This window comes from Pezoporus wallicus, unplaced genomic scaffold (genome assembly GCF_028554395.1).
Source record: "Pezoporus wallicus isolate ANWC-B61680 ecotype Strahan unplaced genomic scaffold, APGP_CSIRO_Pwel_v1 contig_593, whole genome shotgun sequence".
In the NCBI taxonomy this organism is placed as follows: domain Eukaryota; kingdom Metazoa; phylum Chordata; class Aves; order Psittaciformes; family Psittacidae; genus Pezoporus; species Pezoporus wallicus.
In genome coordinates, this window is record NW_026642342.1 from 464,440 (window position 1) to 488,502 (window position 24,063).

Genomic DNA, 24,063 nt, shown 5'->3' on the forward strand with positions numbered 1-24,063 from the left:
TCTCTGTTCAAATTTTCCTGGATGTGCCCCATTGAGGAGGTGAGAGTGTGCTTGTGAAATGTGCAGAAAGCTGGGAGATTTTGTCACAGCAGTGGTAGGAAAGGGGTATTCGTGTTCTGAGTTCAAGAAGCTAGATGGCCATAAGAAGTGAACGAGATACTGTAGAGTTTAAAGTTAAAAATGGTAACTCTGCCCATCAGCTGAAAAGCCTGAGGGACATTAAAGATGTTGGCACATTCTTTAATCAGAAGATGCTTGTGAGCCACCAATATTATGCAATATTAAAAAATAAAGAAAACATTTATCTTGCTGTTTTCCAGTAGAGCTGGGAATCACTTAATGCCACTGTGTGCAGCGCTGGTGAGATGTCATCATCAATAATATGTATAGTTTGCTTGCTCATAAACAAGGTGAGATCTTTCTTGCTACAAAATTAAAACGACCAGGATTTGCACATAAAGATTCTGAGGCTTTCTTGAGAGCTCAAAACATTGTCTAGTGTGGACAAGGTATCACAGAAAGTGGTAACTGCTGTTTCAGTAGGTCGCAGCCAGACTTCTATTAGAAAGGAGTCTGGCCAAGGGTGCAAAAATCTGAAGCAGTCTTTGGTTTAGGGGTATAAGCTTCACACATTTAGATCTGGGAAGCCACAATATGGTTCCACACAGAGAAAGCCAAGGTTTTGTTTCTAGTTCTTAAATAAGCAGCTTTGAAGGATTATTATATATAATGTACCATTCAGGTGCCTTATTTCTACTTTTTCATAATGTTTTCTAATCTTTTTGCCTATCCGCTTTAAATATAGGGTCCTTAAGTCAAATTGATACATTAATGTACTTTTCTTAGGACCATATAAAATATTCCCTTCCGATTTCTTCTTCACTGAGGGAATATTGAACTTTCTGGATTCATAGAAGTGGCTTCAGAATGCAGTGGAGGCAAGATTTCATTTACTGGTGTTTCAGACGTAGGGGAAGAAATCCTCTGGTGTGTTTGGCCTGGGTGACTGACTGTTTTGAGTCTTCTCTCAATGGGATGATTCACATTTGCTGTGAGGCGTGTTACTCTCTACATTCTGAAGATCAACCATGAGAGCTGATTCATCCATGATTCATGTGCATTTAGCCGGTTTTCTTCATGAATGCTTTTTATTCACAAGGCTGAACCTGGTGGTACCAATTACTGAATTTATCTCTGCCCAAACCCTGAGCCACCTCAGCAACACCTATAAAAGCTTATAAAAGCATTTTTATTTACAAAGACTAATACATGAAGCAAGGTTTTTGGTGTGGGTGTTTTTTTTTGGGGGGGGGGGGGTGGGGTGATATAAGCTCTATGGGTAGGGCTTTGTGTAATAGTAGAAGGAAGGCAAACTTGTTTTATTTTGCAGAGGTGGGAATTTGCTCAGAAGCATGCCGTGTTAAATGGCTGCCCAGTAATCTGTTAATTCTTCATTACAATATGATTGGTTTCAATGGCTAGTTATTATAACTTTGGAATAATATCCAGAGTTTTTAGGTGGGATTCTGGAGTTACTGCCAGTTTTTTAGGGTGCTTTAGCCACCAAAGAAACCAGAAAAAAAAGCAGAGTAAATCTGAACCCATGGAAGGGGTTATTGCCTGTATGCTTTACACTGCTCACCCCAGTCCTGTGTGTCTCCCCCACTCTGCCAAATTCTCTTATGTCTCTATCATGTCAAAGGTGTCTTAAGAGAGGAAAGATTTAACCTTCAGCATCACCACCTCTCCTTCTCTTGGACGAGGCAGGTCTCCGCATTGTTTTCCCCTCCCAGCAGCTTCAGGAAAGATAAATTGTGTCTAAGGCTAAGTTTTTCCCCTCAGGTGACTAGTCACACACACATAAAATAAGGATAGGGTAATTCTGGTCTATTGAGATGTGGATGACTGCCACCTGATAAATTACTTCCTAGCAGTTCTGCAAGATGAGTATGGGAGTGAGGGAGATGGATGCTGGCCAGATGCTCTTCTCAGTGAGTGTTAAAAACCTGACAGCACTGCAGGTAGTTAAGATGTTCTGTACTCCTCCTCTGAGTTCAGAAATAAGGAAAGGGTCATATGTGTGTGTGTATCCAGAGCAACTGTAAGGCTTTGACAGAAGCAAGAAACACTGTGTCCCAAGGCTGCGATGGAAGTGATTCAGATAGAATTCCCTGCTGTTTGAAGTGATATTTATTCTAATGTTAAATCAGCCAAGGACTGTCGGTTGTCTTTGATCCTGGACTCCCTACTCCAAATAGTGTGAAGATTAAAGGAAAATTACTGTCTGATGTTTACCCTGTACTCCTTACATACTAACACTCTTTGTCAGAAAGACATCTCTTCTGTCTCACATATTGTTTGGGGGAGATTCATCTTGTTTAATTTTAAACGTATATTTGAGCTGCTTGTCTACATGACCTTACCGTCAATGGAGAGAAAAGGAGATTTATAAAACATAAACCACCTGACCAGTTTTGGACACTGACCTTAGTATGAGTTGTGCTGCACCTTAAGGTTTTCTGTTTTCTGCATTGAGTATGTGTCAAATTTAAATTAGATGAATCTCATCCTTAATTAATACTTGTTTACTGAGCCTTTCTGAAAAGGCTTCCAGCAAACCAGAGAAGTTTTAGCAGAAAAATATTAAGGAAGCATGGTTATTGGGTTTAAGACAACAGTCTCTTTAAGACAAAGAGGAGAAGGTGGTTAATAATTAAACTGTTCCTTCCACATGCAGTGTTCCAAAGCAATTGAGATTCCCAGAACTAAATACACAAATCTCAGTAGGTTTTGCTAGATGTGTATAGAGGCTGTAGCGAAATCAAGTTCTCTGCGGACTGGATGCTTGCAAAATAGTAGTACAGTTTAATTTATTTATATAGCTTTAGTGTTTCAAGGGAAGTGTCTGAGCCATTTGCCTAGGAGGACTGCTGAATCTGGTTTTAATAGAGAAAAATCTTTATCCCGATGATATTAAGGGTGCGGTTTTGTAAGCTAACACAGCTCCACCATTTCCCCACAAAGGGGGGTATTGCTTAGACCGCACCATGCCTAAATTTTTTCCAGCAAGGATCTGTGTAGAGCAGAGAGAAGCTTATTTTTATTAAAAAGAGCAAGAGAGAACAGCTTTAATTCCTCTACAGCAATAGAAAGCAGCAGATGTTTTCATGGGGTTCCTCCCTTCTGTATTCAAGTTATTTAAATAAAAAAATAACGTTGTGAAGCAATATGCATTTTAGTCAGATGGAGTTGCAGTGTAATGGCCGGCCTTTGAGAAAAGGCTGGCTACATCCATTCGCATAGACGCTGTGTTCAGCTGTATTCATTGCATTGCTTTTCACTAGTGTGGGCTATCTTTGATTTGGTTTTAGGCTTTTGACTGTTTATTTTAATTAATAGCCTGATATTGAGTTTTGTAAATTTCATACTTTATGAAGCAGAAAAGCTGCTTGGCTTTGATTTTTATGACAACAAAGCTGCATTTTCGGTATTTTGTGGAGATACTGGTTTGCAAGCGTATAATTTAGGAATTCAGATGTGCTTGAATACTGGTTTTTAATCTAGATGCCTGGTTTTCTAGGGTGTTTATAGTATTTAGAGATAATCCATTGAAGTTCCTTTCAGAAAAGGAGATTTATTTATGTTCTACTGCATTCTAGCTTTTGTAGAGGATTCTGTATGCCCCCTTTGTGCTTGCAAGTTGGAAAATAATGTCTTAATATTAGAAATTCATGATAGTTCTGCAGAATTAATTGAGGTAGAGCAAATGCAGAACAATACAGTAATTAGAATCACAGAATGGTTAGGGTTGGAAAGGACCTTAAGATCATCAAGTTCCAACCCCCCTGCCATGGGCAGGGACACCTCACACTACATCATGTCACCCAAGGCTCTGTGCAGCCTGGCCTTGAACACTGCCAGGGATGGAGCATTCACAACTTCCCTGGGCAACCCATTCCAGTGCTTCACCATCCTTAGAGTAAAGAACTTATATCCAATCTAAACTTCCCCTGTTTAAGTTTTAACCCATTACCCCTTGTCCTATCATTACAGTCCCTAATGAAGAGTCCCTTCCCAGCATCCTTATAGCCCCCTTCAGATACTGGAAGGCTGCTGTGAGGTCTCCACGCAGCCTCCTCTTCTCCAGGCTGAACAGCCCCAACTTTCTCAGCCTATCTTCATACGGGAGGTGCTCCAGTTCCCTGAGACTTGTTCCAAAAGTTCCTTGTCCTTTTGCTTAATTTCAGCAAAGAGAAGTATCAGAACATTCTTGATTCTGATACAGTGATGTTTGTATCTTTAGACATTGTAAATAGCCTTGAGCAAATTTATGAAGGATTCCTGTTTTATGAAATAAAATCAAAAATCCCAAACAAACAAAACCAAACCCCAAACAATAAACAGTGTGGAAGATCAGTGTGGATCTTGTCTTGCAGGAGCTTTTCCGTTTCTGTAAATCAAATAACTAATGCTGCCTTTTGTATTTGATTCTGTATAAAGTAATGCAATAGGTCTGATTTTCACCTTTCCCTTGCATAAATTTTATAGCAGTTTAACTCCTTTCACTTCAAGTAAATTATGTTTGATTTAAAGAAATCTCTGATTAGAGCTAGACTTGACCCATCCATCTTGGAGTAATCTGGGACATTATTGCAGTTACTTTTACCATTTAGAGAGACCTCATGCACTGTGGTCTTGCAAACTAAATATAAAGCACATCATTAACAGGTATGGTTTTGGTTGTGGGTTCTTGGGCAAAATCTAATGCCTCAGAAGATCACTTAGAAACTGAGTTTCTTCAAGCAGCCAGGTCTGTTTTGGAAGCAGAGAAGTACCTGTGCACCTGCCCTGGGGGGAGTGGGTGGTGGAAATTGGGATGCTTTTTTCCCTGCTTAGGATGGTGTTAAAACAGAAATGATTGACAAGTGATACTGTGGGCTGCTTTGCTACAGTCGTTGAGCAATGTCAAGGCTTTATCATTGTATAAGTGAGAACATTTTTCTAGCTGCAAGAAACACAAATGTCTTCAGACCAAAGTGAGTTTTTTGGTTTGTGCCTCTGCTCAGCATTAACCCTCTCTTTCTTAACAGCTGCTCGATACCATTGTTTTTGAGTGTGACTAAAACCTGGTGTAATCTGAGTGGGAACGTGTGTAATTGTTCTAATGATGTGATAGCTGGATTGGACTACAGTTTGCTCTCTCATGACCGTGAAAGCAGTTTGGAAGTGGTTAATAAGGGTAAAAGAAAGTTGATACTAAGTGAATACATTGTGGGTTGTATATGTTGAGAATGTGCTGTTTAATATAGCCAGTTTTTTAAGTGTAATATGGCTTCAAAAGAAGTTGTTAATTTAAATAACTTCTAGTCTATAAAATGACATTCTGTATCATAAAAAGGTAAGGCTTTTTGCCAGGGATAACTATGCTTAGTTCCTTCATTTGCAGAATAAATGTGGCAAGCCTTTTAATACTGACTTTTGGGTTTTTTTTTCCTGGTTTAGGACTAAATATTTAATCAGTCAGTTATAGATTACTTGTTGATTTCAAATCATTTTAATTTATCTAGTGTTTTTTCCCCCTTAGGGATTCTACAAATGAAACTACTGCACATTCAGATGCTGGCAGTGAGCTTGAAGAAGCAGAAGTCAAAGGAAAAAGAAAAAGGGGCCGTCCTGGCAGGCCTCCAGTATGTGTAATTTAGTTTTGTTTCGTTATGCATCTATTTAAAATTGACTGCAAACTGTTTTTCATCTAATCATCTTGTGGTCACATAAATAGGCTTTTAATGAGCCCTATGTCAAACTTTATGAAGACTTGTAGTATGAAATATTTATCAGATTGATACACAATGTTTGGAGTGTTTAAAAAGGGACATAAAGTGAGCTCATAATAGCTGTTACTTTTTCTTTTGCTAGCTACTTACGTGAACACTGCTATTTTGTTATTATTGTCATATTACAACATTCTTCCAGACAAGAGAGTAATCTCAGTACGTACGACTGCTGTCTGTTTTGAAAGTGCAGTGGATTTTAAGTGACAAATGACGTTTGAACCATCCTTCTAGTAACTGATAATCTCTTATTGTGAATGGAAGAGTTGCAGCATAGTATTAACTATAAATGCCTCAGAAGGTCTATTAAAACAGTTTAAAAATTGATGTAATTGACATACACTCTGTCCTATTTATGGATTGGGAGCTTCAACCTATTCTCCAGCATAGCACAGCAGATAATATTGCTATCTGCTATTCTTCATTAGTCTTAGCCTATTGCTGGCCCATAAATGGGACCATACAGAAACAATTCTCTGTTAGATGGAGTATTTAAGAAGGCTTTCCCTTTTATTTTTGTTTTATAAAACAGACAATTTATTGGAAACTACAGAAAAAGTTTTGTGTCATGTGGTCATTTTAGGTCTTCAAGGTCATAAGATGTAGCTGTTGTGATTGTACCACTTGAAGTACACACTGTGGAATAAGATTTTTGGTGGGAACTTCTGTGTGCTTGTTATTAATGGTTTTGATTCTCCTTGTAGTGTCTATGTGTACATCCCCAGTATGAATGTGCTATATATGTAGCACTAGAAGATTGAAATCCCCTGCCCAAGACGTTCCACCCTAAGTCTAACTCATTAAGCATGGGCTAGTGAGGCTGTAAAAATGGACAGGACAATGTGTTCCTCTGAAGCATGCTGGCCAGGCTGGTGTAAACTCCTCCTTAGTACTGGTTTTCAATTTACATCACATTTTCTGGACATACTTTGGGAACCAACATTTTAAATCCTCGTCTTTTCTGGGCACGTTGTCTTCTTTTTTGAAAGCTTTTGAACAGTTTCCTATGGTGGCATATGTTCATCATACAGACAGATTTGCTCACAAATGTGGATCTTCTTTACGGGAGATTTTAAAGAAGCTTGTAAAGAGAACTGGTCATCTCCTTATATAGCTTGTAAGCAAAGGGCAAAACCAGTAATTATCTTAAGAATATCTCATTATTAAATCTACGAGGTTTTGCAGATTTAATAAAAAAACCCCAAAACAGAGGATGGTGCAACCTGACTGCTACGCCAGGAGGTTGTCAGAGTAGAAGAAGTTACGTTAAAGCAACGCTAGTGATATTTTGTACCCACCACACTTTAACTGGAAGGGAAAGGTGAAAGTTAAAAAAGGTGTTTCCCTCTGTTTGAGCTTATTAGAAGGTCCTGTGAAAGTATTCTCTGAAGCACTTTACTGGTCCTGCTATCAAGTTTCTACAGGAGCAATTGCTTACTATGCTTAGAACAACTCCAGGCTCGTTAAATGTATACATGATTGTATGAACATTGATTAACATTCAGAGGAAGTGGCCATTACTTCATACATAAAATGACGGGCTGTGAGCTGACTGTTGATGCTAAGGAGTAAGACCCTTGGGGTTATCAGAGATCATTCTTTGAAAACATCATCTTAATGCTGATTAAGGGTCAAAAAAGATAAATCCAATCTTAGAACTAAGGAAGAGAACAGAGAATAAAAATTAAAAGAAATACCGTGTCTTTTATGAAAGTGTGGATTGCCAAAATTTGGAAAACTTTGCACAATTCTAGTTTCTCTTCCCCTCTTGAGCTCTGCTCCAAATTCTCAAGAATGGGTATATTAGGACTGGAAGAGTTTCAGAGAAGAGAAATGGTGATGGTCAGTCATGGAATCAGGCTGGGAAGGACCTCAGGAGTTCTCATTGCAGCCTCCTGCTCAGAGCAGGGCCTGCTTTAGGATCAAACCACATTGCTTGGGGCTTTTCTACTCTGGTCTTGAAAACCACTAAGGCTGGAGACTGCACATCCCCTCTTAGCAATCGGTTTCATTTTATTTTGTGAACAGTTTCTCCCTTGTAAGCAGTCAGAGCCTGTCTGTCTTCACTTTGTGACTGCTGTCAGTTGTCCTCCTACTTAATATCTGCTGTTACAAAAAGCCCCACAGAAGGGTGTTCCCAGCCCCCTGACCAAGTTGGTAGCCCCTCTGCTTGAACATGTTCTAGTTTATCAATACCTCTCTCACACTGAGGGGGCTAAAACTGGACACAGTTTAGATCTGGATGTATTCCAGATATGGGCTAAGAAGCGCTAAGTAAAAGGGTATAATCAGTTTCCTTGCTGTTCTTCTGTATTCTCTTTGTACAGTCTGAGGTGCTGTTGGCCTTTGATGCTCAGGTACATGGTAGTTTCATGTCCCTCAAGATCCCGAGATCCTTTTCCACAGATCTGTTCCTTTCCTAGCCACTCTCCAGCCTGCACTGGTGCAGGGCTTTATTACTCTGCCAGGTGCAGGTCTTTGCATTTGTCCATGTTGAATTTTGAGTGTGCACATAGCCCAGTCCTCCAGACTGTTGATAGCTGTTTTGCCCTTGATGTAGTCTCTCTGCCAGTGTTGTGTCATCTGTACTCTTGATGGGAGCACATTCTCCCACACCTCCCCCCCCCCCCGTCCCCGTCCCCGTCCCCGCTATCTGATAAAGATGGGAAAGTGGACATGTTCCAGTTAGACTTCTGTCATATTCCCTCATTGCCAGCTTTGTTATATATATATATATATATATATATATATATATATATATATATATATATATATATATATATGTATGTTTGGGCATGCAATCAAATCCTGCCTTTGTAATTGATATTGCAGCAACAGAAAGGAATAAATATGGTGGATCTACAAAAATTGGCCAAAAGGAAAGAGCCATTTAACATCTTAATATCCTTGAATAGAAATGCAAACACCTTGGAAAGTCTAATCTAGGCAATTTATAGTGTAATTTGATGTGAAGTCTTGGACTTAGTAATTGAGGTATTGGTTTTGCAAACATTGTATTTCGCTTTCTATCCTCCTCCACGTAGTTCTCCCATTCATGCTGCTAACTCATTCACTTTCCTTAGGTGAATTATCTCTTTCTTACAGGAGGTGCAGCTCTGATGTTTTTTCCCCTCCCCACTCTTCCGTATGCTAACATGATTTTTTTGTTTCCTCCACAGGTACCACCTACCTTTATTCTCAGATATGACACAGATTAAAATGTTTAGTTAAATTCAGAGCTGTTATTCTCAACTCTTACTTAGCTTTGATGTTTTTAATTTCTGTTATAGACCTAAAGAAAGGGTTTTCTGCCCAAAGGGTCTACTGTTTCTTGTGGTTTGGGGTTTTTTGGGGGGTTTGGTTGTTTTGTTTTTTTTCCTAACTAAAATATTATGGTCTAATAAGATTTGATCTCTCCCTGCAAATGCTGATTTGCTTATGCCCTTAGGCCATCACAACTGCAGTGACACATCTGCCATAAACATACTGTCTTCTTTTGAAAGTGTTCTGTGCTGTTTTGGTTTGCTGCATGGTTCTGTTACGGAGCTGCACACAATGTACTCCATCAAATATATGTAGGTATTTAATGAGGTGAATAAATAGATAAATTTCATCTATAGAATAAATAGATAAATTTTATCTACAGGATGATAGATACATTTTATCAGAAAGATAGACTACTACTAAAGGGTTTTCCAGACTTATTTTCCAAAGAAAGACATTCTTCTTTGCAGATTTGACACTTTTGTACAGAGATGGTCCACATTTGAGGGTTTACCATTTGTACAATCTCTTCAGTTCATAGAGAATCTTAATGTTCTGGGGAGCTTTCCCTTCCTGAAAACGCTGTTTCCAAGTTGCCCCTCCACTTCTATAAGGGACTATTCTAATGAGTACTTGACTGGGTAGATTATACCATCAACTTACTAAGAGATCCAGTGCATTGGTCATTCAGGATAACTCTCACAATCTAACCTGGTTGTCCTGAATTCACCAAGCCTTGCTGTGAATTTAGCAGGAGTTGCACCATGTCCTTTCCTAGCATTGACAGTGGCTGAGGCTGGCCTCCCCCTTGCCCATGTGCTTCTGAATGCTGAGTCTTGTAGACCAGATGCCTGTGGAATGACTAGCCAACAGTGGGATATTTTGTTGCACGCAGTATTGCTTAAATACATGTAAGCATACCATCTGACTATATATTTAGGGAATTGTGTGGGGTGTATTTAATGAGTGACCTATAATAGTCCTCTGGTTGAAGCTGCTGAGTAACACTGGCCAAAAATGCCTTTTCTGTCTTCTGCATTATTGAAACACGTGGGTATAGACTGCTCTCCTGTTGTAGATAGGGGGTTTGAAAGCCCAAGGGCTTATGATGTGGTGTAGCTTTCACATTAGTGAGCTCAGGCTCAGTTCAGTTAATTGTCTATCCTTTTTTGTCTCCTTTCTTGGATCAACACTTTCTGTTCAATGTTATTGGCATGCTTTATTTTGACCTATCTGGCCTTACCTTCCTAGGGGCTCAGGACAGCATGGCTTAAGCCTCAGCTGTCAGATGTTGAGGGAGAGAGAGAGAGATCTCCTGGCTGTATTTCAGCTTTGAGGTAGGAGTACAGATTAGTCTATTTGGTTCAGAGGACAAGAAGAAATACCAGTCTTTCTGTTCCAAAGGTGGCAATTCTGTGATCTCTGCTGATGACTCTCTCATCCCATAACCAGGACCCCAGCATGCCTTTCTCCAGCTCCTCAGATTCTTCTATTAAGGCAAGGTGGAACAAGGCACTTGCAGTCCTTTTATCCCCTGTGCAGACTGTACAGTTTTGCTTTCAGGTCCTTTTGTTTTGGTTTTTTTTTTTGTATGGAGATGACAGACCACAGTGCCTTATCTCTGCATTCATATGTGGTATTTCGACTTTGCAGAGGACTCTTAGCCGTATTCAGTCTTGTAGCATGAATGTTAGGTACTGGTGGGGATTGAGTTTTCCTTCTGGTTCCAAAGCATACACGTCCTAGTGAACAGTAGGAAGGAATCCTCTTGGAAGAATTTATTTTCATAGTAGTCAAAGTTTGTAGTTTGATGTGACTTACATCATTGTCCTGTTTTGATTGCATGGTATTTTAGGTGTATCCCTTAAAACTGAAGTGACTGTCTTTCTGTAGCTCTGTGGAAATGCGATGCACATACAGCCAGTATGTGGATACTTTTCTATCCCGCCACTTGAAGCTTCCTGGTGGAGAAATCCGAATGGCATTAGAAGGCTTTGGTTTAGGCTTTTGATGGGATGGTCCTTGTATTTTTGGCAATCTAATTATTCTTCATTTTTCTATGTAAATAATCTGGTTTTGATAGCAATTCTCTTAGCTAGAAGAATCGAAGTGATTCAGGCATTTATAGCAGAATCCCGATTCTTTAAGATAACTTTTAGAACTCCTGCTAGGTTTTTACATGAGAATTTTAAAAAAGCAACAGCATGCCTCAGCACTGCCTCTGCTTTTTGTTTTGTTCTAAACTGCATGTGTTATAGCTGAAGCAGCTCTGTATGCACGGGATGCTAGGGGACCTGCATCTGTCTTTATCTGTGGCATGAGGTTTTTCATAGAGAGCACCTTGTTTGTTTCTAGATGAATAAAGTCTAAAAGACTGACCATTTGAATCCCAAAACTTCCAAGATAACCATGATGATGTTACAAAGTGTGCAGTAGCCTTCTGTTTTTAATCAGGATTAATTCAGAAGGAGCTCAGACATTACCACTTTTTCACTTAACAGGAGGTTGTAGTGCAGAGGCCTCTCAGGAGGACGGTGCTGTGGAGAGGCAAGTTCTTCAGTTTTACTCAAGTGGAAGGTTAAAAAGGTTCTTCCAGCTATCTTGAGAAATAGGTACTGCTTTAAATTACTTACAGTATGAATGCACACGTAGAGGTCATCATTTAAGGTGGCAGGTTAGATGGAGTTACTGACCTGTAACACTTTTACTGTCTTTATTTCTTCATGAAGTGTGTTGGATCACTCTGGGGAATGTTAATAGAAAATGTCGAGCCACTTTCACTTTTTTTTTTCTTTGTTAGTGTAACGAATCAACTTTCACTGTATTACTTGATCTTACAAATGTGGGTTGCTTTTTTTTCCCTTCCCAATCATTTTAAAGGCATGAAAGCAAAAGTATTACGTAGCTAATTTATTTCAAAATTCTGAACTGCCATCATCTTAGCTTAACTACAGGCAAGATAAGTATTTTGTTTGCCTTAGTTTAAGCCTTAAAGCAGCAGTACTACTTATAGCAATGCTCCTGGAAACTTCCAGCGTTCACTGTCAAGAGTGATCCTTTAGCTCAGTGCAAACCCTTTCTTTATGAAAGACAAATATTCTGGACAGCTGGAAGTGGAGCTGCAAAGTCAAGCTATGAATCTAAAGATTGTGTTAGGCATTGAGGATGCCAGACAGAGGTAGCCCTGCGTCCCAAAGAGACATTACTGTTGTTTCCACTTCCAAGAGCACACTGCCTCTGCAGATATACCGCAGATACTCTGTATCAGGAAGGGGTCCTCTTGCATTTCTAGTGATGTACCAGTCCATGCTTTTTCTTCACTTGCTTCAGTGGTGTTGGATGTCTCCATCTTGGGATAGAACTGCAGAGCATGAGGTTGGAAGGGATCTTAGAGATCAATTAGTCCTATCTTTCTTGGCAAATGACGAGCTAGGCAGGGTGGCCCAGCATCCTGTCCAGCTGAAGTTGGAGTGTCCAACACTGGGGAATCTACGACTTCCCTAGGGAGATTATTGCAATGGCTGGTTGTTCTCATCATGAAAAAATCTCCTCTTGAAATAGGTTTACCTATTCAACTTCGTACTCAGAGGTAGGAACCTGTATGAAGCTCAGATCTGTCAGGATGGCCTGAGAAGTTTCTTGCTGTATATTCAGGGGCACTACGCGTGTCTGACAACAGCATTGTAGTGTTGTATGTTAATAAGATAATGCCAGTTCCTCAGTTCTGCCCTTGTGCTTGCAGACATTTGTAATTAGAGTACCAGGCAGTTTCTGGAGGCTTGAGGACCCATGTGTGACTTGCTTTCATATTTATACTCCAGAGTGGGGTTGATCTTGGGCTTCCTGTCATATGCCTACTGGGTGGAAGTGCTCTGGAGTGGAAGTCTGGTGGACACCCCTTCTCTAGTACCTCTCCACCTGAAAATGTTAATCCTTGCCTGACTCAGAATGTTCTAGTTTTGGATTTCCTTTGGTGTCTTAGCAGAGGATCTTTTGCTTATTTTATATCTTGAGAAAGGATTAAGTATAGATCTTGCATCTGAGTTAAGCTACCCCAGTCTGGATGCAGAATGGTTTTTATTAAATGAAAGACTTGTTTCCTGCATTGTGAGAGATGTTCTGTTTGTTGAAAGAAAATCTATACCAAAGAGAAAATTTATTCAGGTAGTTTCAGTACTGGTGTTAACTTGGGTCCAGGATATTGAGATCTTTACCTGGATTTGAAGAATCTGGCTTTGTCAGTTACTTTGTGAGAAGTACCTCTTTCAGTTATTTCTCTCTTCTGAGAGCCCACTGGTGTTCCCACCCTTCTAATTCAAACTGAGAGTCTTGGTCAGAGCACCCCTTTTTCCCAAGATACCTGACAAAAGTGGAGTTCAAACTGAGCATTTACATGTCTTGTGATTACTCATTTGGGGCATGTGCATGCTGATCCATGGTACTCACGCCATGTAGGTGGCTCTTACTCCTTTCCAGTAGCAAGGTATCTTTGGATGTGTGCATTTCACTTCCAGTTCCTCCTTGTTTTCCCTTCATCCTGGCAGCGTTTAGAGTTTCCCACTGAAGTATATGTTGAGAAAACTGACTATAGGAGGGCTTCCATTAGCTTCCGTGGAGGTCATCAACTTGCACTCCTGTTTCATTTAGCAGTCCTTGTAGCTAGTTGAAGAGCTTATGGCTTACTGTCACCCAGACTGGAGAAGCACAGGAATTATGTATCTCAAAAGAGATAATTTACTTCTAATTATTTTCCATTTTATAAAGTAGTGATCATATGTCTCTTTGGAGCTCAGTGGAGCTCAAACATGTCACATATTGATAGTTTTCTTGCTGATAAAGACAGCTTTGCATATGTTTAAAAATTCATTGAGGGAGAGCACCTATTCTTTTGATCATAAGTGCAGATGTTATCCACAAAACTTCTCGCAGAGATTGTTCCATATTTTAAGCTTTCCAGCTTGCATTTGTACACAAGTCTTGCAAGAGGCAGTTGCAGTTCACTCTGCCTTGCCCTTTCCTTTAGCACTCTGGCTCCACCAGCTGTGATCCCTTTTAAAGTAAGGACCCGCTAGACTGCAGGTCTGTCTTCTACAGCTCTCTTCCAGAAATGTGATCCCTTTCCTCTGCAGGAATATTCTTAATGTGTCTGCATTTGGAAGATGCAACCAAAAACACTGACTTGATGTTCTTTATGAAAAGCTTTAATAGAATCCATCTGCCAGTATATTCAAGAAAATGGTACCAGGAGGATATTGTTCTAAATGTAATGTTCAGGTTGCTTGCATGCTGTTTTCTTTGATGTAATTCCTCAAAACAGCTTCATAGTTCTGTGGAAGATGGCAGCTTTTACTTTTCTCAGCCTCACAGGAGGGAGAAAAACAGAATATGGAAATAAGATCATAGCAAGAATCCTGCATTATTTTCTCCAGAAAGCTAAATTCAGAGCAAACTGTTCACTGGGTGACTTCTTACAAGCGGGATCTATACCACCTGATGTAAGCTTGAAGAATCTAGTGAAAATTTACAATAAATAATTTAGATTCACAGGGAAAATGTCCTAACTCATAAAAATTTGAAGCACGGGGCTGCTATGATTATCTGTTAAATCTGTGTACTGGCTGTATAAATCCAGTGATTTAATTTGAGTTGAAGAGCCGACTCATTATGTGCACAATTTCTTATACAAATTGCATAAAAATAAAAATACAGAAACCGAATGTTAACATGACAAGTGCATTTTTAATAACTTACTGTCTTCCAAAGATCATTAGTTCTAAAAGATTTTGTGTGCCAGCATAAACCACTTTTGCTTTCTGCAATTTGCTACCGTTTATCTAGTTTTAGTCATATTGTCAACTGTCTGTGTTGAATAAGACTAATCCGGGTACTGACATGAGCTGATATTCCTGTGTTGGGAAGTCACCACTATTTACTGTGATATGACAGTGGCTTTTAAGTTGTTCCTCAACAATTACTGATGAATAAAAACATAGGTACCTCATGCGATAAAGCTCTAAGCAACCTGGTTGAATTTCCAGCTTTGAGCAGGAAAGGCTGGAGGCTGGAGACCTCCTGAGGTCCCTTCCAGCCTGGCTTATTCTGTGATACTTGTGTGTGTATACATGTGTGAGTGTATAAATATGTGTAATATTTATGTATAAAGATACGTTGAATGATTTCAGATAGAGCTATAATAGATTTTTGTTCTGCTGGTTTTCTTTGCCCAGTCTGCCACTAAGAAACCACGAAAGTCTCCAGCGGACAAGGGTCGTTCTGAATCTGGAGCCAGAGGAGCAAGTCGTGGAAGAGCTAATGGCCACCCTCAGCAGAATGGAGAAGGGGACCCTGTCACTTTATTTGAGGTGGTTAAGCTTGGAAAGAGTGCCATGCAGGTAAAATAACCAATTAAGTCATCCCTTCGCAATTCCGTATATCTTGACTGCAGGACATAAAGCTATGCTTTTGTAAACAGTTGTATTTTTTTTATACCCTGTATTGGTCCATTAGCCTGTCTGCATATGATAAAGTGAAGGGACAGAATGTGTTTTGATTGAGCACTATCATATATAATTCTGAAAGACGAGACCGATCAGAAAGTTACGTATTTCAAATTCTCCATTATTTCGTCCATTACTTCCAAATTGAAAATACATCTTGGTTATTAAGCAGTCCATTAAAAAGTATCCTATAATAAGTTTTATATGAGGAAAAAATATATATTAGTGATGGATCCAAGGCTTTTTTGTTTGCTTCTTTTTATCAAAAATACCTGCTGACACAAGCAGCTTTGAGTATTTTTCTCTGTACTCTTCTTGCTGTCCCCACCAGAGCAGCAGATGAAGGCTAAACAATTTGCTTGGACTTCCTCTGTGTCTAAGGGACAAAGATGGACACATCTTGAAGGCAAATTTTTAATTGTAAATTAATTATCTTAAGATAGTTATAGTGAATTGCCTCTGGAAGTGTTTCTTCCTCCTTTATGTTTTGATCAGTTTCAGAGGTCTTACAGGATCTCTTGGGCCAGATGAGTTCCACCTCGAGAATCTCTACAGATAATTGGTCTTGACAGTACTTTTATTCTTTTTTTTTAAGAAGCTACTGGGCTTTGCCTGTTGGTTTTGGCACTCAAAGGAGTAACAGTGAGCCCAAAACATCCTGTGCAGTGCGAAGCTGACAGTCATTCCTACTGAAGGATTGTTTTAAGCAAACCTCCTTTACTTTGCAGTTCAACAAGAAAGGACTCATGCAGTATCAGTTCATTTTGCTTTATGGTGCTAACTGACATGATAAAATGGCAAATTCTAAACATTTAGGGGCCAAGTCCCATTTTCAGTATTGCTTTTAGTGTAGCTAAAAGCAAAGTCTAATTAACTCCCGAAGGAATCTAGTCTTCCAAAAGAGTGAAAGCTGTTTAAGGCTTTTTCCCAGTCTCAAATCTCTGGAAGGTCTGAGATGTCATTCTAAAGAAATAATAAATGGGAAGAAAATGAGAATTTTCATTCTTTATAATTGCTGTATTTACAGTTAATAGAGATTGACCCTTCTTATCTAGTAGGTGAAGACAGAACAAATTTACTCCTAGCAAAGCTACAGGTTACTTGTTCCTCTTCTTCCTATATGTTTTAAGTCAGGGCTTCCTTCTAACTTTGCTTGGGTTTCAACACTTTTTTAAATTTCATTTTTGGCAGGATTTGAGGAAACATCTGGAGTCTATTTTCTGGTTTTACTGTGGTACAGAACATACAATATGCTTTATGTAGTATGGGTTGTCTTAGAGTTATTGATATTTGCAGGAGCCAAATGAAGAGGAATGAGTGAGTGCTTTGATATTGGATGAGTCTGCATATGTGTGTGTGTGGAATTGACTTTGCTACATTTCATCTTTTTCAAGAGGTGCCATCAGAAGAAGTCTTCGCAGATGAAATTCTAAAAGGAAATTGCATGCATGCATTAAGAGAGCTTTGGAATTCAAATACAAAGAAATTGTTTTGAGAAATTTACTGTTGTATATGCAGATATAGAAGGGTGTGTGTCTGTATATTTGTGTAAATATATATTTGCACACACATGCTTAAAATCTGCCCCACCTACATATATGAGAAAGAAGTAGACAGCATATTTTAAGCAGTGGAGAAATGATAAGCAAATAGTAAAGGAATAGGCAAGTTTATGAAATCGTAGTATAGTTTGGGTTGGAAGGGATGTTGCAAGGAGCAGGGACATCTTCAACTATGACGTTGCCCAGACCCACATCCAGCCTGGCCTTGAGTGTCTCCAGGGATGTGCATCCACCATCTCTCTGGGTGAGCTGTGCCACGATTTTACCACCCTCATTGCAAAAAATTTCTTCCTCACGATTAACCCTGAACCTCCCCTCTTTTAGTATAGTTTCTGTTTGAAGGCCTGGGCCACAAACAGGCATAAATGACTTGAACCATAATTTCCAAAGTATGTGTCACTTGTGCATCTCTGCAAATTCTACTGTTGGTAAAAATATATTAAAAGGAAAGGAAAAAAAGAGAAAGAAACCATATAGTGAGAAAGAGGATACAATTAAAATTTATTTAATATCTTTTAACTTGCACTTCTGAACAATAATCAAGGGAAACCAAGGTTCTGTAGATCCAACCAAACTTACTAGCATCTTTATACTTTTTCCTTAATTGCTTAGAGATTTTGATGTAGCAATTGGGAGTGCTTGGCACTTTTTTTTTTCATAGTTTGGATGTTAGTCTTGTAGCTAATTTAGGAGTTTTGTCAGTATTGCCAATTTTCTGATAAATTACATATATTTGGATTTGTCAGAACCTGTCATTTCTCAATATCTAGTTATTTCCCTGTAATAATGAACCTCCATTTTTTTTTTTTAGTGCTCTTAAGTTTTCTTGCAGCAATGAAAACCCAGTAAAATTCCATTTATACATTCTGAGATTACATGGGAATCATGTGTTTTCTGATCTATCTGCTCCTGCTGTTTGCTCTCAGGATTTATTTTAGTTGTTAGATTTTTCTGGCTTTGTGTTGCCAACTCTTGGAAGTCTGTAGCTGAATTCAATTCTCACTTCTTTTAAGTTTCTCCTCTGTTTTGGTTCTCATAGCAGGATTCATTTAATTCTTCCCTTCAGGCTTATTGCTGTTTGGTTCTTCCAGGGAAACAAAGTTAGGTTGGTATTTTGTATTTCACATATATGTAACTTCAGAGCTGCTCATTGCATATAAATCTTCGCCTCTATTATGAAGTGCTAGTTGTGTTCAGGTTAAATCTTACTTGAATTCTATAAATCAGTTTGATACCCGCATTAAGTTGGTATTGGGTTGTTGTCACTGCTTTTTAATTTGCTCTGTAACATTTTGTGCAGTTAGTTGCTTAAAATGTTTTTATGTTGGCAGCTGCCATATATGAACTGTGATGTGACCTGCTGTTCGTGTTCCCTTGTGTACGTTTTGTTAGTCCATTAAGACTTGTCATTGAGCTTTTTTTAGGCTCTATGGGTTTTTTTCTTAGGCAAGCATAATACTCTTCTGCTTTTTCTCATTTGTCTCTCTTGTTTATTTATTTTTTCCTAGAGTGATTTTATGTAGACAGCTATATCCACTATGTTTCCCCCTCTCTAAACTTCTATAGGTATGACTATTGCCATTTCTCATGTCCTAAACTGCCTGATTTGAACCTGATGGGAATTAAGGGTATGGGTGAACCTCCACTCCTCCAGCTGAGGCCCCAATACAGAGGGTAACTTGTAGTTTAAATCTTCATGGATACTTCTGTATTGGTCTCTGACCCTAGCATTAAGCCAGCAGTGAAACAGTGTGTGACGATCTCCAATTTTGCTAAGGCTTCAGTCTGAAAATTTCTCCTAAGTAAATTGTGACCAATTGGCTGTAATGAAGTTTGTTCTTGTACGTTGGTCAAACTAAGCATGAAAGTGTTCTGCTTTCTTGTGTGCAAAGGGAATTTGTGCCCCCCCAGAACATCAGAGAGAATCATTGGTAATTGTAAGAGGTGTTCAATACCAAAGCATGACCAATCTATTCCTTGATTACTCTGTAGTATTATCATAGAATAGTTAGAATTGGAAGGGACCTTAAAGCTCATCCAGTCCCAACCCCATGCCACAGACAGGGACACCTTCCACTAGACCAGGTTGCTCCAAACCCTATCCAGCCTGGCCTTGATCACTGCCAGGAATGGGGCAGCCACAGCTTCTGTGGGCACCCTGTGCCAGTGCCTCACTGTCTCACTTTACATGCATTACCATTTACCCCTAACTGATGTTATCAGTTCACTACAGGTTGAAATACCTTTAATATAGCTTGTCAGATTTACTACAAACTCTACAATTTATTTCATCATTGTGGAAATAAGTCTTATTAATAACTTGTAAGATCTTGCAACTAGGCAAATGTGATAATGGAAAAAGGGCCTAAAAATATTTTTAGCAACTTTTGGGAATGAAAATTTATTATAGATATATTTAACTACATAGAGTCAATAATATTATTTTAAATAACCTTTTTCTTACACTCTAGAAATTACCACTTCCCAAAATTATCAATTATTAACGCTCTAAAATAAGTTTTACTTCAGATCTAATTTGCTATGACAAGAATACATTTCCTGTTCACCGTAGAATCATGGAATGGTTTGGGTTGGAAGGGACCTTAAAGCTCATCCAGTTCCAACCCCCTGCCACGGGCAGGGACACCTTCCGTTAGAGCAGGTTGCTCCAATCCCTGTCCAGCCTGGCCTTGAGCACTGTCAGGGATGGGGCAGCCACAGCTTCTCTGGGCAACCTGTGCCAGTGCCTCACTGTCTCACTTCACATGCATTGCCATTTACCCTTAACTGATGTTAATCAGTTCACTATAGGTTAGGAAAAAAAAGTCTGAACCCTCTACTTTGCCTAGCTAATAAAAGTAATCTTGGTGTCAGACATGGTTCAGAGTAAGTATGGTGAAAGTCTGCCAACAGGCATTTTAGGATATGTATACAAAGAGAGCTTTCTAGTGTATTGAAATGGGAGTTTTCTTTGTGCCACCAGAAATCAGGAATGTATGTGGTTACTCATTGTTCTTGTCTGCGCACCTTGGCACGAGTGGATTTGATTCCTGAAAGGCTCCCTCCCTATTTGAGTAAAGCTGTATTTGCAGCACTGCTTACCCTGTTACAGCAGGTTTTCTTTGTTTTTTACATTTCAGCTTCTCATATTTTTGTCATCTCTGCACCTACTAGCCTCATGTTGGCAAGCTGTGACTCTTGTTTGCAGTACTGCACTGGCTAGAAAGTTTGAGTATCAGAACAGGAGCATCATCAGTTGCTTTTTCCCCTTCAGTTGATTACCTGAAATGATTAAAAACACTTCATTAATATTAATTTAAAATATTTCTGAAATGTTAACAATATTTTTGATATTATACTCACTTTCAGTGTTTATCCACCTGTCTGTTGCAGACAGACAGGTTCAAGATTACTACATGCAAAAATAAAGGGTATGTATCCTTACAATTACGCCTTTCATTTGTTGGAAATAATATGGAAGAGATAAAGGAAATACTATCCCCACTTTCAGCAGTGCTCTTTTTTTGTTCTTTTTCCCCCAGTTTCCAGTTCATAATGTATCAGGTTTGGGTGAAGTTCGGTTATCAACACCTTATCTGCAATTATTTTATGACTGAAATTCTTAGTACATCAAGCGCCTTTTCCTGACACTTTGAGATTTGATGATCTGGTCAAGAAAATGCAAGATAGTAAGTTCTTCCATACTGATGTGTTTTTATGCTTCTTGTTAATACAGCATATGCTATATAATTTCAGTAATTTTTATATTTTTGTAGCATTTAGGGCAGAAATTATGGTCTGTATACTACTTCCCTTCATAGCTCAGACCATGGAATTACACCCATTCCATTATTAAGCCAACAGCTTCTTTTACAACCGTAATTTTTCCTGTGTTCGTAGTAACATTAGTTTCAGTTAATTAGAAGTTAGGGGAGGCCAGACTTAGCCACTGTACAGGCAGAGCAGAAGTTTTGAACATCATTGTTCCCCATCACGTCTTGCTGCAGAATCATTCAGCTCCCCTATCCTGGTGATCACAGGTACGTTGGCCATTGCAGCAGGAAGCTGGGTTTGGGAACAAGGAGCAGGAGGTGGCATTGGCCTTAGAGAAGGCATCTGGTGTCCTCCCAGAGAGTGAGGCTGCTCCTTGGGCTAGCTGTTTCCAGGGGAGGAAGAAGACAGTAGAGCGAACTGCAGTGACTGCTCAGCTTTGTCAGCTGGTTCCTGATGCATTCTGCATGGATTAAGCTTTGCTTTGCTTACTTCTCTCAACTCCCTGGAATTTTCTCTCACAGTTATTTTAATCACATAATCATTATGCAGTATAAATAATCCCCATGTTCCTTAGTCCTTCCAGTGGTTCTGGTTAGAAAGACTTGTTACACACCTGCTTTAATCTTGCATAAACTGAGGCAGCTGTTGAGCAGATTGGTCTCACCTTCTCCCACACCTGATGTTTTTTACACCTTTCTTGTGTGTTTTGTAGTCACACCAAGAAATAGATTTAATTAGAGCCTGACACTTTGATGGATTATTTTTTTTTTTTTTTAACTGAGTCAGCTCCTGAATTCAACTCGTCTGTGGGAGCAGCTCAGACTTAATTTTCATTAGGATGACTTTATAACCATCACCATACCTACCTTATGTAGGAGGAATTACATGTGTTTATGTGTATATATATATATCCTTGAGCTTAAAACATCAGAGCAGCTGTAACTGTATCATACCAAAAGTCCAATATCCATTCTCTGACGATGGCAATTAAGAAAGAGAGTAAGTCAGCAAAGATGTGTTTTGGGAATTCTCTGTATGTCTGACAGTTTGCAGCTCAGGGTGAATGTGTTGTCTGTGTTCTTCGTAGCATTAATGGTTTTGTCTTCCCTGAGTTTGTCTCTTGTCCCTATTAGAAGTCCTCTTTGCTGGATAGTGTCTCTGCATCTGCTGCTGCCATTTTTGGGAGTGAAGGTTTTTTTGAAGATTAGTAATATACAGCCTTTTTTTTTAAAGTATTGTTGTTTTTTGTGTTAAAGACATGTTTTAATTTAATTGTCCTTTGTCATATTTTAACAGTTCTGTATTCTCCAACTTGAAGGCTGGATAATAACTTTGGGTTTCCCCAGACTGTCTGAGAAACTCCTTAGGAGTTTAAGTATGCATTCCCTAAAGTTCACGGGATAAACTAACTGCAGCTATTCTTGACATTTTAACTGGTATTTTATGTTCATATTGCTAGTTGGATTTCTTCTGCAGCCCGATATTTATTTGCTTTTGGTTGTATGCTACTGAATTAAAAGAAAAACAAAATGAAAATGAGGTACATATTTTCATACTTGTTATCCTAGGAACAATTCAGCCACCAGATGAAGCAGTAATTAATTAGAAGGGTGTCCCTTACTACCAAATGAGTTGTTCTACAGTCATGACACGTTACATCACGTGTTTTCCTTTGTGATGTAATAAGATGTAGGATGATTTTGCTCTTCATGTGAACACATGTGCCAGCAGTACAGTCTGTGAAAACATTTATACCTAAAAATGCTTATTATACTTAAAGCTGGAGAAGTCTTTTGTTCTCTATTTCTTGAAGTGTCTGGGTGATCTGTGAACCCTTTACAAATTGTGCTAGCAAAGGAACTTGTGTTTTTTAATAAATCGTTGGGTCTCTCTTAGTGGAATAATTGACTTAGTTGCCACACTCCTCTAAGGAATTTTTTTTTGTTCTCATGTCCAATGTATGAGTAGTTTTGGTGCTTTGTGGCATCTTGGAAATGCACATGATTGGCCCAGCTTAAACAGCCCCAGCCCCATAAAGGTTGTGTAACCTGATTGTAAGAGAGAGGCACCTATGAACAGTCTGTACCGTAGCAGAAAATCTGCTGGGTATGGGACTGTTGCATGATCCATCTGTCATTTCTGAGGACTCAGGTGAGGAAATACAGCTCTGAGCAGTATGGATCTGCTGTGTTAAGAGCGCTCATCCCTAGTAGTTCCTATGATTTTAACCTATTTGAAAGAAGAATTTTCCCAATGCTCTTTATGCGCGTAAGTGTAATGCCAGTTGAACTGTGCCATTCCAATACTCTCAAAAGAGAACTAAATATTTTTATCTTCCAGCAGTGTTTTTGGTTTTTTTTTGTTTTTTTTTTTTTTTTTGTTTCCTCCCAAATGGTTCCATAAAATGTGTTGCACTGATTTCCCTACGTAATAATATTTAAAGCCCATTTTCCTGCATGGAAATACGTATTTATATGAAATCCCAACACCGATATCTCTGTATGGACAGTATGAATCCTTTAGTTTTATTTGGAATACGTCTGGGATTGTATTACTTCAGTCTCTTGCTTCAGGGAAAAAGAAGTTATATTGGTAGACACTGCATAAAGTGGATTTTCCCATCTTTGCTTATGATGACAAAACCAAGAAACAGGTACTGTTACATTAAAAAAAAAAGAATCATTTGAGCTTTTCAGAAGATGCTTGCTAGGTGTTAGCAAAGTATGAACTCTCATAATCTAAAATGACCATCTTTAGGGGAAAAATAATAAGTTGCAGCTTCATAATCTACAGTTATTTTTTCACTTAACCTTATATGAGGTTTTTCTGCTAGTATATATTAGACTTACTGGCTGCAATTTGGAATGCAACTAAACAGTCATCCTGAAGTCTAATGCACAGTCTTAAACTGCAAGTACTCTCGTGTGTTAGGAACTACTTTCTCCCCAATAACTGTGTATGGAATTATTCAGTTCTCACAAAATTTGACCTTAAATGACTTTTATTGTTTTTAAAAAAACCTGCACAGGTTCACTAAAAAAAAACCCAGCACATTTTTTAACTCCTGTCTTGTCTTTGGGCTGCTCTTTGTACAGATAATTGAGATCTTTAATTTCACTTCACATTCCTTTTTTA

The 24,063-nt window shown here is 38.9% G+C and overlaps 1 protein-coding gene across 3 annotated transcripts in view; it reads left to right on the forward strand.

Annotated features, from left to right (window-relative positions):
* Positions 1–24,063, forward strand: part of STAG1 (STAG1 cohesin complex component) — a 179,909-nt gene that overhangs the window by 42,868 nt on the left and 112,978 nt on the right. For 2 of the 3 annotated variants that reach the window (XM_057428966.1, XM_057428967.1), the window contains exons 3-4: positions 5,585–5,687; positions 15,323–15,487. In XM_057428966.1, coding sequence (XP_057284949.1) covers positions 5,585–5,687; positions 15,323–15,487 — 268 coding nt within the window. The remainder of the gene's footprint in view (positions 1–5,584; positions 5,688–15,322; positions 15,488–24,063) is intronic. The other variant, XM_057428968.1, reaches the window with a different exon arrangement.